This window comes from Sylvia atricapilla, chromosome 15, assembly GCF_009819655.1.
Source record: "Sylvia atricapilla isolate bSylAtr1 chromosome 15, bSylAtr1.pri, whole genome shotgun sequence".
Classification (NCBI taxonomy): domain Eukaryota; kingdom Metazoa; phylum Chordata; class Aves; order Passeriformes; family Sylviidae; genus Sylvia; species Sylvia atricapilla.
Genome location: NC_089154.1, coordinates 809,493 through 825,881, shown reverse-complemented (window position 1 = coordinate 825,881; position 16,389 = coordinate 809,493). Strand labels below are relative to the sequence as shown.

The 16,389-nt window shown below is 41.9% G+C and overlaps 2 protein-coding genes across 2 annotated transcripts in view; both read right to left on the bottom strand.

Annotated features, from left to right (window-relative positions):
- The window catches only part of VWA3A (von Willebrand factor A domain containing 3A), a 28,088-nt gene extending 24,952 nt beyond the window's left edge, over positions 1–3,136 (bottom strand). The window contains 3 exon segments of the mRNA XM_066330363.1: positions 428–666; positions 1,289–1,605; positions 3,092–3,136. Of these exon segments, the coding sequence (XP_066186460.1) occupies positions 428–666; positions 1,289–1,605; positions 3,092–3,136 (601 nt within the window).
- MOSMO (modulator of smoothened) overlaps positions 1,606–16,389 on the bottom strand; it is a 30,711-nt gene continuing 15,927 nt past the window's right edge. The window contains exons 2-3 of the mRNA XM_066329655.1: positions 11,490–11,702; positions 1,606–5,005 (exon numbers count right to left, since the gene is read on the bottom strand). Of these exons, the coding sequence (XP_066185752.1) occupies positions 4,821–5,005; positions 11,490–11,702 (398 nt within the window). The 3' untranslated portion in view covers positions 1,606–4,820. The remainder of the gene's footprint in view (positions 5,006–11,489; positions 11,703–16,389) is intronic.

The window sequence follows — 16,389 nt, the reverse complement described above, 5'->3', positions numbered from 1 at the left end:
CCATTTTTAGAAAACACATTTAGGAACTATTCTGCAGGAGCTGCTTGTTAAGGGATTTTATACAGTTAATTATATGTGTGCACAGCTGCTGGGAGACTGGCTACAGAGCTCAACCAGAAAAAGAGATTAACCACAGAAAGCCCAGAGCGGCGGCGGGAGCTGAGCCAGCGGGGCTGGCAGCAGCTGGGCGAGCCGCCCTCGGGTTTAGGCCTGGGACGAGTCAAGCAAAAATCATGAAAACCCGGGTTTACCTTGGCTGAGCTCCACCGCCTTCCCCGGCCCTTGGGCTCACAGCGGGTGGCAGCGCGGCCCTTCCCGACCCCGAGACCCTCCTCACCTCACGGGGGAAGAGCGCTGGGTTCCCGTGCCCGACACACACCCCACCGGAGACACCCCTCGGCTCCTCCGAGCCCGCGCCGACACTCACCTGACGGGGGAAGAGGCTCTCCCGGGGCCCCGCTCTCCCTCCCGGGGCACCGCGCCAGAGACAGCGACGCCCCAAACCCCTCAGCACCGCCCGGCACCGCCCCGACCCGGAGCCCGGGAGAGACCGGAGCTCTTGCGGCGTTGCCGGGGGAGACGGGGCCGGCCCGGGGCGCCGCTTCCCGCCGCCTGAGGGCGCCGCTGGGCGGGACAGGAGGGGCCCGGCCGGGCGGCAGGGGACACCTGAGGGGACACACCTGAGGGGGACACACACACCTGAGGGGGACACACCTGAGAGGGACACACACACCTGAGGGGGACACACACCTGAGGGGACACACACACCTGAGGGGGCACACACACCTGAGGGGACACACACACCTGAGGGGGCACACACATCTGAAGGGGACACACACCTGAGGGTGGACACACACACACCTGAGAGGGGACACACACACCTGAGGGGGACATACCTGAGAGGGACACACACCTGAGGGGGACACACACACCTGAGGGGGGGACACACACACCTGAGGGGACACACACACCTGAGGGGACACACACCGGAGGGGACACACACACCTGAGGGGACACACGCACCTGAGAGGACACACACCTGAGGGGGGGACACACACACCTGAGGGGACACACGCACCTGAGAGGACACACACCTGAGAGGGGACACACACCTGAGAGGGGACAGGATCGGTTCCAGTCAGTGCAGCCGGAGGCAGTCCCTTTAGTAGACAATTTATTTTGATAAACTTGCTCAATAACAAAAATACAAGTGAAGAAAATTATGTTCATTTTATACAGTTTGTATTAACATTTGTTCGGAAATCATTAATTGAAAAAATGCTCTAACCAATAAAAAACAACCCTCAGTAAAGGGGCGCAGGCGGCAGGCCTGGCCTCGAGCCCAGGCAGGACAGCCGGCCTGCAGACGCCATCTCCTTCATTATGTTCATCCTTCACAAAGGTTTTTAAAGGACAGCTTTCGTTTTCGCACGTGTGTGTGTCGGGGCAACCAGGAACCCGCAGTGGCGTTCTGGAGTGGTTACACAATGGCTGGGAAACACAGGACGGCACGGGGCCCGGCTGTGGCGGCACGGCCGCGGGCAGGGCCGGGCCCGGAGTGTGGCACACTGCCCGCGCCTTGGGGCCACGGGCATCGCTCTCCAGCTAAACAGCGCAAAACCCGCATTACAGCGCTAGGCTGCTGTGCTCCGGGAAGCACAGCCCCCCAGGTCTGAGCCTTCCAGACGGTTATTTCAGCTGAGCTCAGTGATAAGATTTATACAGACAAATCTACTAGTTTTTCCTTCTGAAAGTATTGCCAGTTTCCAATTTTACATTTTGTTAGCCGAATAAATGACAACATGTGCACAAATTACATTATGATGAGGCATCAAACCGTTGGGAGGATTTAGAGGCAAAAGAATAGATGGAATTCTCTAGTGATATATGAAATGAGCTGTCCTTCAAAAAGTAAAAAAAAATAATGGCTGGCAGAATCAGAAAAGTTTATGTAAACACTCACCACAAATATGGGATTACCTTTGGAGAAAATTCATACGGAAACATTTGCTTTTCAAGAACTGAAAGGTCTGCAGATGTTTAGGCATGTTCAATACGAACTTTCTGTAGTTCAAAACAAAACCTTGTGCAAATAAAACCTATAAATAGTTTTCAGCAGATTTTACAGTGATGCTCTTAGGTATGAAAAGAATGCACACAACTTTAAAACAAAAGTAACAGACATAAGTTTGACAAATGATTGCACCATAAAACAGTGTTTTATATACAGTTTACAAGATATGATTTTCTGCTATAAATTAATACTGTACTATATAGTACGTAGTGACCTTATTAGAAGCAACTGTTGACAGCTGTCTCTTCAATTACTGGGTTGGGGTTTTTTAAATGCATTTGGCTGCATCTATTTCTGGACTTGAAATGCTCAAATATTTAATCTATTTTTTAAACCTTTGCTAACATTTAATAATTCATAGCAATAGCATTGGCAGATCAGATCAATTTCCAGTCAGCAAACCACAGTCTGCATATGCTCCAAGATAAGTGTTAGTTTTGTTTCGGGTTTTTTTAAAAATTATTATTATGAGACTTTTAATCAAAGCCTAAATCCACATGATGTTACAATAACTGGAATAAATAAGTTGGAGAGATGGGAAGGGAAAGAAATCTTAGCAGCTGAGAAACTCTCCCCACCCCCCAGCTGTGTTCCAGTTCCAAAAATCTCAGACTATTTACAAGTGTAACATTTCTGAAAATGTAATTTATAATCCAAGTTGTAGTGAATACTTTATTTTAGGACACAGTAGTGATAACACCAAAATTTTGACACATATCAAGCAGCTGAACCCTGCCTTTTATCTCCACCATCACTAGGGGCCTCAGACTGCCCATGCAGATGAAGGCTCAAATTAAGAACCAAATTATATTTAAACCCTGACTTGCAAGTAAGTGCTTGGCTGTATTTACAGATTAATATACTTTAGAAAAATTTAGTGATCCATAAACATTCCATTCTACCTGTGAATGAGCTGAGTGGAAAAAAACATACTTAGAAACCATTCCAGTGGCAAGTTTGGTCAAAAATTTCAAAAGTAAATATACATTAACAATTAACCTTTTTGTATTAAAATACCTTGGGAGGGGGAGAGGGAAGAGATGGAGAAAGGCAGGGACCCATTATGGTCTGAATGGCACATAGTTTAAAATAATTGTGCAAACTGTATTATTTTTAAACACTCCAGCTTATCTGGAAAGTGACTACTTTGAAAACTGCTCATTTTATTTTAACACAGATCTCATTCTAAAATGACTGTCTATTCATTAATGCAGTTCCTCTAGTAAGCTCAATGAAACAGTGCTCAAACAGACAATTTTTTTGTATTCAGAATGAATCTCAGGTAAACTGTGTATTAGCTGGAAAACAAATACTGATAGTGCAGGCAGCTTCCCTGGAACACCAACCTAGTAGTGAATGAAGATGTCTGTGGATTCAATGGTTTATCCTTGTGTTGAAAAATAAAAGTACTTTTAGTGAGGAATATTTACTCCAAATTTTGGTGGCCATTAAATCTACATTTAAAATAACAACTTTAGTAAACAAGGCATACATTTTTAACAATCATATTGCTCATTTTTTTGGCAAAGATGACTTAATACTCAGCTGAAAATAAGTTCATCCATCTTTGCAATGGAGGAGTGTTTGCATTACTTTAAACATTGCATTTTATATGTGCTAGAGAAATGCCTACCTATGGTGAAATGCTGTGCTTGAACATGTATGAATGCTAATGTAATAATGCAGTAGAAAAAGAGATTTTCTGTACAACAGTTGCTAATAATTTAAATAGTGTCAATTTCCCAAAATTAGGACTTTAAGGTATGACATGATCTCACCTTCTACCCTCATATACAAATAAATTACCATAAAAAGAATTTTAGCTTAACTTAAAATTGCACCTAGAAAGGCATGGGATTGTTTGTACCTATTACAAAAAACTGTTAAAATCAAGGGCTGCTACAAAGAATGAGGTAAACTGAAGACTCTCAGCTATGTGGCCTTCAGAAAAATGGCTTTTCTCTATTTGAGTTCTAGTTTTGCACACCACAGTGTTTTGCTAGCAAAGCATTCTGAGTTCTTTTCCAGGAACCATTTGTGTGTATATACATATATATACATATGTGTATATACACACACACACACATACACACACACTGTATACTGCATCAGCAAAATATATATATATTTATATATATATATTTATATAAATATAAGGATGAATCCCCCTCTAAAACGTTCCTTAGTGTTTCCTAGAGCTTATGGGGGAGCAGGGCATGTATGTCTTTTTGCTATTACATACATTGAGAGAACATGTTTCGATCTATTGGCTTCTTGGTGCAGTAATGCGAGATTGATCCACATTGGTGCCAAAGGCTTTGCTCATCAGAAGGAAGATGTAAAACACTAATCTCCTAAATAGCGAGGCCAGCCTCACTTAAATTCCTCCACAACCCTCTGGTCCACCACTAAGTTCATAAATACTTTGACTTCCAAATTGTTAGACGTTAAAAACAGGAACAGTCCAGTAACATGTTATGCTTCTCAGTGTAAAGCATTCTTCACTAGTTCCTATCACAGTGCAGACCTGACTGCATTGAAGTATGCTCAGGAGATTAGTCAATGTGGTCTGTATTTGGTTATGGGAAAGGCTCTCCTTTTTTTCATCCAAAGTGCATAGTGAGAACAAGTCAAAGCATTCCTCTTTTCAGTCAGTGTTTGATAGTCTGATTTAGGCATTCTCCTGAGAATGCAATTCTGATGTCTTGCTCTTTTCCAAAATAAAGTCCTGCAGTCCAGACATTCATCAGCCAGGTAAACAAACTTTGCCAGCAAATAGAAGTCCCACTATTGTAAAGAAAATGGATAAGACAAACAGTACATACGAAGATCCAACCACTGTGTTATTGGGTAATTTATATGGTTGACCTCCAACTTCATTGATGTAAAATCCTATTGGAAATATTAGGGCTGCCATACAGAATAGAATCACTGCAAAGAAAAGAGAAAAGAAAAAAAACAATCACTGCTATGTTGAAGTGAAAATATTTACCTGATCACAGAGCGCTCCAGGAAAAACAAGCAAAATACCCTGACTGAACTGAAGAGCTGAGATCAGAGCTGAGCTGATAACTCACTTGAAATGACAGAAAGGGCTTTATGACGCTTTCAAAACATCCCTCATCTACTCCCAAGAAAACCCAGAAGTCCCCAATTTTTACTGTAATTTCAGTTCTGCTCACCAGATCATGAATTCTCTTTATAGAATAAAAAACAGGTAGATATACTTCTATCATCTCAAAATTCAGTCATTTCTTCTCCAGTTATTTTAGAGTCATTTTGCCCAGTCAAGAAAAAGTAACATTCAACATTGAAGAAACTTTTTCTATTATCAGTTGCCTTTTTCCAAGTGTAGTTGCTTTGCTAAAAATAAAAACCACTCAGATTGTCATTACATTTTCTTTTAAGATTAAAGGATACCAGTTTCCTAATGTTATATGAATGTTTCCTTAGATGATGAAATATCCTTAGAGTTTCCCATTGTAATACAATGAAATGAAAGTTTCTGATTCAGTTTAATTCAAGCTTCTTAATGCAAAACTAAATTCAGACTCTGTGAACAAAGAGACCAAGCAATGAGAGTTTTTATTTCACTTCAAACTTATGTATATGTTTTGTTCTTGCAACTGACTCTGTGTGAAAGTACAAGACATCCAGAACTCCTGTTAAAGAATTACATTATGGATTTCACAGGCCTTCAAGAATTAATAGTGGCCAAGATTCCTCACAGCACATTTCAATATCCTCATCAAACCCAGGAGAGAACATCCAGTGTTGTTTCCCAGATGACAACTTCAGTGTTTCTGTAGCACACCTTTGGAAAAGTAACCCTGTTTAGTTTGGATGTAGCTGTGCAGGACTCCACTGCCTCAGCCAAGGGAATGACTTCCAAATATGGCTCCTCTGCAAGGCAAGATATTCTCCACACTAGAAAGGATTAACTTTTGAATTGGTTTGCTTGCATACGCAATAATATACAATTGGTTTTTTTAAATTAGAGTATTAAAAAAAACCAGAATTTTATCTATCAGTTCAGTCAAATATTAGCACTTTACTCTTATTTCACTTTTATGTATTTCAGTGTTGTTTCAGACAGTATTTACTGTGAGTGGAACATGGCACTACAATACCTATTATTCAAGCAAATCCAATTAGATCTGGGGGGAGAGAGGAGCTGAACCTGCTCTGTTCCCTCACCAACTCCACAAATGCACATACAACATCTTCTAACATGAAGCACAGCTCACACTGAAGCCTCTTAGTCCACAAACCCTCCCTATAACCTGCCACGCACAAAAAAGAAAATTCACGCCAAGTTACGGTGCTCCTACCTGAACAAAGTGCATCATATGCTGACTTTTTCAGCTTTCTCTAGTTAACACAGGCTGCTGCTTTTAGTAAGTAAGAGACACAGGTGCCATCCTTGTCTCCTCTTTGTCTTCACCACCACTGCAAGACAGCGGAAACCCTGGGGATGCTGTTCCCTATTTGAGCCTCCGTAAACATCAAACAAGCAACATCAAAAAACACTGGCAATAGTAAGAGCCATCACCTTAACCAGTTCCCTTGCAAGAAGTGCTGCATCTGCTTTTGTTTCCAAAGGAATGTGAAACAGAATCAGGAGCTTGCCTGTCCCCTTTGGCCTCACCATGACAAAGTTTCTAGTCTTTACAAATGAGGAAACAATCAGCTGGAGCAGCACCCATATTTTTTAATGTAGCTTCACTACTGCTCTTCCTCACTAAATACAGATGCTGCAGCTTATCCAGCTACAGTGCCCACACTAAACCCATTTTTTTAGTGGACTCCATGTATATCCAAGAAGAACAGTTTACCATGTATTTTCTATCTTAGTGATTATGATTTCCATTGCACAGGCCTCAGCTTTGAGGAAAACACTCTCATTCTAGAACATACCAGGCATGATGAATGTGAATTCAGAAAGTGTCCAAGTAGGACCTGGGCATGAACAAAGAAGGATGCTTTCTATGATCCACATCAGAACATCAGCTGCTCCTTGCCTTCCAAAGCACATAAAGCAGCTTTCACAACACCTTGAGCCAAGAGCAGCCAGCACCAGGATCATTCCTTCGGCTGCCAGTGCCGAGCAGGAAAACCCAGATGTTCCACTGGAGGGGGCTCGTGTCTCGCTCACACTGTGCCCGCACCGCCGGCTTATTCTTCAAAGGGGAAGGGACACAGGACCAGCAGAAGGAGTCTGGCAACTGCACAGCTGCCACATTCCTGCTCAGTGCCACCTTGTAGGGCCATCTACTAGAACAGAACCAAAGACCCAGACACCAGATGTTAAACAATGAAGAAAGTTTAAATCTACACGATTATTGGTCCATGAAATTCCACATTACACAATGTAATGTTTCCTTTTTTAACTGTATGTCAAACATCTAGGTCCATCTAAGGAAAGCATGGGTATGTGTTCCTTGAGAAGATTTATGTAAGCATCGAAGAGCTTTCTAGTCTGCATTTGAATGGTGGCTGTCAAAAAACCCAGTTAGTTCTTGTAATTCTTTAGCTTGAAATTGTGTTGAGCATCTCATGACAAATTCAAAAGAAATCTGGTCTTAAAAAAAGGTTTAGTCTTCAGAGGGCTCACTCTAATATCTGCTTGCCTCTGTAGAGACACATAACACAGAAAGCAGCACCTGGTACAAATCTTTAATAACTCAGGAAGCACTTTTTATTCACTAGGGAACACCAGAGACAGACATTCACAGGATAGCTACTGTTAGTTAAGGATGTGATTATCCTGCCCCATTTTTACTTGCATTCCAAAAAGCAGTCCATTACTGCTCATGAACTTTTAAATCCTGAGGAAAAAAAAAACCCAAACCAAAGCCAGACTCTCCAGTAACTGCTGGAAAAAAGGTAGAAATATGATTTTTCTGTCTAGCATCTTCTCCCTTGATACATCTCAGAGAAGCACCTCATTCAATAGTAGCAGACAGAATTTATTCCCTTCTCGCTGCAGCAGATGGTAAGAGACCTGAATCTGTAGGATGTAAACAGATCTTGAGGGAGATCTGTGAATTCCTGCAACAGCCAAAATTGCAACAACATACATGAGATCACCTCCATGGCCTCCACAGGGAGTAAGCTCTGGACATTGTTTCTAATTATGGTACTTAACAGTATCTGTCTGAAGAACCAAGAAAACGACAGCATTTGAGATTTCCATGCCTTCACCACATCCCATCTTATCCACCAGAAGATGGAAAACAAGCATCCTGAAAAGGCAAGAGATGTACATAAATCTGAAGCAGAAGTAGCAGAATAGGAGCAGTGTCAGAGACATGTGAAAAAATACCAAAGCCAGGTCACTTTTCCTCTACCAATTTGTGTCACTTTGTCCCAAGGCTTAATTAGTGATGAGATGGTATAGAAGCTGGGATGGCAAAAGGCAGTTCTGGTGTACAAGCAGAGGAACAGCCGATCAGAGCTTTGCCTACTACCAAGACACCACACACAGTTTGTAACACCCTGTTCATTGAAGAATCACACAAAACCTGGGCAGCACACCCATGAACACCAACAAGGAACCCACTCTCCATTCCACTGTATCAATGTGGTGCTACTGAAACACCAGTGATAAGTTTTGATGGTATCTGCGCCCAGAGTGACAATACTACCACATCAGTAGGAATACTGATTCCTGCAAGACTTTTCTACAAAAGATGAAGGAAAACCTTCACATTTAGCTGTAGAAGACTTTTGTCACTCATGCAGTATGACCTGGAGGACAGCAGTATCTCTCATCTCCACAAAGCTGTTTGCAGAGATGTCAGAAGGAAAAGTTTCTGTGCAGTAAACCCACTAATAACTGGGGAATGAGGCAAAGCTGTGCTTGTAAACACCCTCTGGGGTGTATCCCTTGAAGAAAGAGAACTAACATATTAAACTTCTGTCTTATCCATGTCTCTTAGCTAAACAAGATAAACAAAACCACTCTCAGCAACAATTCATATTTATAGGTATGCAGATGAAAAAATTTGGCTATAGGAATTTCAACATGAACTGGGCAGAACTGATCTCTTACCAGGCTTTCCTTGCTGTTCTCAGAGTTGTAAGGAGAAGGTTGAGCAAAAGGACTCCTTTGCCTCAGATATTTACTCCAGCCCCCCTCGTGTTTGAAGGACTGGAGCTGCCAGTCCCAGAGCTTCCCTTGGAAGCCCGAGCAGACTCCCCTGCCTGCCCAGGATAGCATGTCCTGCATTGTGCTCAGAAAGGTCTGTGAGAGCAGTATCTGCTAGCAGCCTGCACGAGGCCACTGAGTCTTGAAATCACTCGCAGATGAGATGCAATACAAGTACGAAGTCTTCCCTACCCCCCTCTAATGAGTTACATGTTTTCATCTAAACAGCACTGGCACTTCACAGGAAGGACCGGCTTAGGGTATTCCAAGCTGATTCCACATGGCTGCATATTTTCTAATACTAACCTACAAACAGGTTACCAATTTATGTTGCATCCAGTGTTTAACCACAGAAGTCACTCTCAACAACTTTTTGAAAAATCTAGAATTCTTCCATTCACTTCTATTTTTCAAGATTAATTTTCCTAACAAGTGAGTTCAGAGATAAAATTCCTCATCATCTTTGTTAACAGGAATGCAAAGATCACATAGTTGTATGTATTGGAGAGGAATACCAAAGACATTGAATTTTATATTTTCAGCAACGCAGAGATCATATCTTAATAGAATTATGAATAATTCTGACTTGCAGAAGAACAAATTATTATGTTTCATTATTAAACATCTCATACCAAGAAGACAAGTGCTGAAATAAAAATGTCCTTCTATACTGAGACATCTAATAATGAACCTGTTGCAAGCTTGAAGAAATCTCTAGAGAAAAAATCCAAAACAAAAAAGCTTTAGGGTACCACACTTTTTGGCTGAACTAATCATCACAGCTGTAGAAAACCAAAGCTGCAGGGATATGATGATTTGAGGTATTAAAGAAAAACATTGATATCTAGAACTCAAACTCCCCTCTTTACCCAAGAGCTTTGACTCCAACCCAGTGTATTTTAACTTTATACAGCATTTTGACTTTAACCCTCCCCCATATATATTAGACACACATGAAATATGTACAGATAAACAGGTGCACTGGAAAAGTTAGGATAGAATATTCAGTAATACTCAGGTCTGCTATTTTAATCATTCACTGGAAAATAAATGAAAGTCAATCACAATGGATACAGCAATTCAATAGCTCCATTGTCTGCAAGAGCTGCACTATTAATTTAATATGCTGTATAGCAACGTTGTCAGAAAGATGGCTTTGACTGTACAAGTGCCTCAGTGAAGTACGTTTGTTGAAGCTGAGCACTTTTTAATATTCCCTTCCCAAAAACAAGGTTAAATCTAGCTCATATTAGATATCATTAGATGTCACAGAGTTCCATTAAACCTTATTTATGTCCATGTAAACCACAAACTTGCATTTTTTAGTTAGTGTTCACACTACCTTTAGTGGTTTGCCATAATTCAAGTCAATTTAAAAGCCCTCAGGTTTTGATTTTTTTCTGCTGTCATCCCCACTATTAAGGCACCATTTCACAGTTGGGCTAAGCCTGTAACACACACCAAGAAAAGGAAGTTTGAAAGTTATTCCCCTTGTTCATTATAACAGTTTGGGGGTTTTTTTTGCACTGATGTAGCCACAGAATGTGTTTCCCTGTGTGGAAACAAAGGGCTGCTGGAGAAGGCTCAGCTGTGAGGGGTTCACACTGGTGCTCATGCAGAGCACAATGAAGGGAGGCAGAAAAGCACTGGTACTCCTCCCTCTGGCCAAAGCACGGCTGCAGGTCACTTCTGGAAGCAGAAGTCTCGGTGCTGTGAGGCACAGCAGATGCTCTGCAGTGGGCAATCCTCCTGCATAGCCAATTAGGATGCAGACATCCTGAATAAAGCAGCTGCTGTGAGCATGAAGCAGAACTGAACCAGCCTCAACCCTGAACAAGGTATTCATGAGACACCTGAGTAAGGGACAGGTTACTTCAGATGTACCAACAGCCTCCTGTGCCTCGGAGAGGGAATTTTCAGTAACTGCAAGCTGCTAGGATTGTCCTGGATATATGGAAGTGGGGAAGTATGAAATACTACAGCCACTCGAGTCAGGACTGACCTCTTCTATCCCTGCTCATTTCCTTAGGTCAATTACTGGCACTGCCCGAGGAAGGTAAAGGGGTCAGGCCTTCCTTGCTTTCACACCACTATTCCCTCTCAATTACAGTCACTTTATTTCTGCAGACTTGTGGTATCAAAGAGAAGGAATGTTTTGCAGAGCAGGAGCCCTCAGCACTTGCTTTTCTCCAACACTGTGGTGTTATTTCAGACTCCACCAGTTTATCCTGCATACAGGTCAACTGTGCAGTTGAGGTCACTTACTTCCAGTGAAAGCTATCCAGCGGGCATATTTAGTAGCTTCTCTTCGCCAGTGGGAAGCCACCAGCAAACCACATGTGACAGTTAGTGAAATGATTCCCATTATGATGAAAAATAACGTAGTGACCCACTCAGGAGGCAGCCGTGGAGGAATACAGGTCCTGTCACGTCCATGGATGGTTTGACACTGTCGCACAAGGCCAACTGTGAGAGCACCTGAAAACACATAGCAGAGAGGCAAGTAAACTTTCAAAATCCTCTCTGAGGGGCGCTCAATTGCAAACCACAGCTCAGAATTGCCCCAAAGTAAGGGATTCTTTCTTTGATGAACCTTAGTAAGCCTTTCAAACGCGGAGGATGGGGGGCATGATATAAGCATCTGTCTTCATGTTCCTTCATCACACGCTTGCACAAGCTGAAGTGAGATGGCTGCAAGCTGTGTCTGGTTCCTGAGTGGCAATCAAGGTCTAATCAAAGGGATAAAGTACTTGTAATAAAGCTTGCCAATATCTGCTAACGTGGTAGCTGACTTGCATAGAGGATCACTGCCTCATCTGTGCAAGATGAAGTACTTTTATAGTCTAACAAAATGAGTTGTAGCCCCTTAAAATGCCTTTAATTGTGTAATACCTTTTTCCCTCATCTGTAAATATAGCTTCAAGCCTCTGGTTCTTGCAGCAGAAACTGCCTTTGTTTCATGTATGATTTTAAAAACAATAAAAAAACCCCACTACTTGACAATAACTCATTAAAAAGAGTCCCTCCATGCAAGACTGATCAATCCTCTCGATTGCTAACAAGAGTAACTACACACAGAAACTGGAGTTTCTACACAAAAGATCCAGAAAAAGGATAAGATTGGTACAGGAACCATGAAGATTTAACCAAAATGATGTATTTTCTGTTAAGTAATAATAACAGTAATAAAAATCTTCTTTTAAAGCCAAGTCAGTGCTTTTGAGACTTATAAAGAAGCTTATAGTGAACTTTAATAATGACGTTATTTTTCTAACCCCAATTTAACATGCAAGATATTAAGACCCATTTCTTCCAGTGGCTCTTAAACATTAAGTTCTAGATTTCTTAATTTTGTCCTTTCTTCCAAATTGTTGTCCTAAATACTCACACTTATCCTTTATCTACATTAGGAGCAAAACCTAACAGTGGACAGCATTAGATTCAACATCTTCCTCCACAAATTACTTCAAGTAAATATTGTTTCAGTTGACTTGTTTCAAATAAAAAGAGGATAACTTAGACACAATTAGAGTAAGACTGGGAAGCTTGGGTTTAGCATGTCCTTTGGAGGGAGAAACATCTGTCATACTTTCTAGTCTTTTTGGGGGAAATAAAACAAAGGAGAGAGCCAATAGTAAAAAGAGTAACCAGTCCTAGCATGCACCTCCTGGCTCCCTGGAGCCAATTTCTACAGATCCTCTCTGCTCCCACCTTAGCAATGAGTACCAGCAGAATCAGCTTCTGAGCTTAGGACTGTTTGGTTAGGAGGCAGCATATCATGTTTTAGTAGATGTTTAGAGTTTTATTAAATGTACTGCTTCATATCCCAGGGGAAGAGAACAACCAAAAGTGAAACCATTACTGAATCAGTTCTGTTGAAGCATTCTTGCAACATTTGTTTAGACTACAAAAAATTTCAGTCTTATTCAAATACATCCTTTTAATTACGCATCCATCGACTGAAAGATTCAGGGATGAATTTTCAGCTAAAAACTGAACAACTACAAACCCAATAAAGTTGGCATTTTCTACTCCAGATCCACTCAATCACACCATTGCTGTACATCAGGATCACACAAACCTGAGCCAGGGTTACACAAGCAATCCTGCCCAGCTCCATGTCTGCACAGCACAGTTTTACATGAACTGCTTCTCTTCCATGGCTTGCAATGTTTTCATTGCACACCAGCTGCTGGGGCAGAGGGGAGATGTGCCTGTGTCCTTAAAAGTCCAGCTCCCTGGAACACACAGACTGCAGAACCTCATACAAAACACTGAGCACTTTCCTGTAGTTTGGGGATAAAGAGGCTATTCACTGCAGCATCACAGAACAGGAAATTAACCCAAATCACTCTTCAAGACCAGGATTTAACAATAATTTTACAATTCTTACAGCAGAAGTCAGTTTTTTCTCTAAACTGCAATTCTAATCAAAGAATGACTTCATAAAAATGACATCATACACTCAATAGATGCTTTCTGAATTCAAAGGCCTATCCTGACTTCAGTGGCAATAATTCATTGCATTTTTAACTTTGGAAAAAGCAGCAGTGATAAGAGTCACTCTGCTGAACTCGGTTCCATTTGTGTCTTAATTGAAACTGAAAAACAGTTGCTGTAGACGAGCATGTACAAACAAGAGACAACTATTTCATTTTGTAGATGCAATTTACAGTTTATATTGAAGATATTTTTCAGTTAATGAGAGCACATTCAACATGTCAGATTCAGAGAGAACCAAAGCTAAGCCCAGGAGTGCCATAGCGAGAGGAAACAGAAGAAAACTCCATCTTCAACTATTATTTTAATGTGATTTCTCTTACTATCAACATCTACTACTCCAAATGGTGATTTGAAAAAACACCAAAACCCACCCAAACAAAAAAAAACCAGAACCGACAAGAAGAAAACTAGGAAAAAAAAAAATCTCTGAATTGTGAGTATCACAGTAGTATTCCTTTTTAATACACAAGGATAGCTGCAAGAAACTATTTAGAAGATGGCTTCCTAAACATCACTTCTGGTGCCCAAGTGTATTGTTTCACTCTGGTGGGGCCTCTTTGTTTTAGTTATTTGTTTGTTTTAAATCAGAGGTTTAAAGAGTCAGCAATTAAATCTCAGAATCTGATATTGTGGAGGAAATATACTGAGCTTTATGGTTAAGATCTTGCTAGCACATGCACAGTATTTTTTCTTAACTGTTTATAGATTACAAATCTGAAGTAGATATACTCCATATTTAAGGTTTTGAACCTTGAGTGTGCAGCCTCTAGGGAGCCAAATGGAGGGCAAGAGGTCTCTGAGCCATTTCTGAAGGCTTCACAAAGGTAACTGGTAAATCAACCTCATTATGTGCTCATAAAATCAGTTCGAGTTCAAGTTGACTACACAGGAATACCTCAGTTGTGTGCATAAACTGGGCACAAAGAAATGAAACTTCAAGGCTCATCCCATAGTGACAAATCTGCTGAATTCAGACTTCAAAAGAAGTCTCTGGTGTGGAAAAACAGTATTCATTTTCCCTGAAATTCAAAAGAAGAACATGTTTAAACGGTATTTTATTCTGTTGGTCCCATTCTGAAGCAATCAAACGAACAGTTGCCAGGGAGCCGTAAACAAACTTGTTAGAGAAAATCTTGTTTCCCCTTATCTAGTCTATCATTGGAAAGAGGGACAGAGATATGAAATTGCACACAGTCCTTCTGCCTGTAGTTAGAGAACAGCTCAACAGCCTATCTCAAACCAATCACCAAGTTCCACCGAGATCCGTAAGTAAAAGGTTTTTAAGTCATCCTCTCAGAACTACTTCAGCATAATTGCTGAAAATCCAGGCACTTAACGCAGGTATGGAACAAAGAGCACAGCTGATGCCAGTGGATTAGCAGCTGAAAGATGGCTCCAGCCCTAAACATTTGCAGTGGAGTAAACAGAGCTGCCCACCCACCTCCCCCTGCCTGCACAGCTCAGCCCGGGGGCTGCAGTGACCACCCCGAGGGGCAGGGGCTGCTCCCCTGCTTCACCTGCCTCTCCCCCACAGCTTCCAGGACTGGCATTATTCAGGTCAGTGCAGCTAGAGCAGGAGGTGATTAGGATAGATATGCTAATTGCTAAAAATGAAATTTGACCTTTATCAAATCAGAGAATGCTGCACTGAGTAAATGTTACTGAAGTGATCCTTAGTCTTTTCCAGTAAATCCATTCCCTTAAGTGCCGAAGCATTTCTAACACATTAAAAAACCTCTCAGTAGTGACAGTCTGTGTATAACCAGGGCTCCAGTTCATTTCAGAGAAAGATTTTGTGATCATCCAACTCCTCCAAACCACCAGTAATGCTCACTTTTCAACACTGCATATTTTTACTAGAATCAATTATAAAAAGGCTCTTCAACAAATACACCAATGCTAGGAGCACCACCTATTTAACAACTGAGTTTCACAAAACCAGTGAGGAAAAGAGGGGGAAAAGCACCAAACCAAGGGAAGGCAAACCCTCATTTCCCCCCGGTGCAGATGTGCAGCTGCCAGGAAGCCGACCCCCAGGTCCCCCTCCAGCCCCGCAGTGCTCTGCCATCCCTCTCCTGTTTCCCTGGTAACTACAGAGCCACCAAGGAGGAATCACACTCTACAGAGAGAAACAAAGATTGCTGCAGCCCTTTAACTTCCTCTCCTCTACATCACTTCTGAATTATTAAAAGTGGCACAGCGATAGCACGGCTGGAAAGCAGCAGCATAATAATGGCCACTCAGATGTTCACTGTTCAGCTGTTATCCAAGTGCCAGGACACACGGGATCAGCTCTGCCAGATGGACACAGGAGAGCTGCCACTGCCATGAGGAGCTTACCACAGCACAAGAAACAACTAACGTGGGAAAAGCAAGATGCAGTGAAGGAGGTGGGCCTCAAATGTAAGAAAGTCCCAGAGCTCAGCAGCTATACTGGCACATGAACATCCAAGGCACAAACCCTCAGAACTGCTCTTGCTCAGCCTGGGGTACCTGCTCCTCCTCTGCACTCCCCTACTGTCCCAACTTGATAATGAGTTTAATCTTCACCATCCTTTTAGACAAAATGCTATTCCTTTGGTTTAAATGCATCTGCGACCCCGTATATTCCTTGACAACAGCTTCCTAACTTCTACCTCCCATACATCAACCACATCCTTAG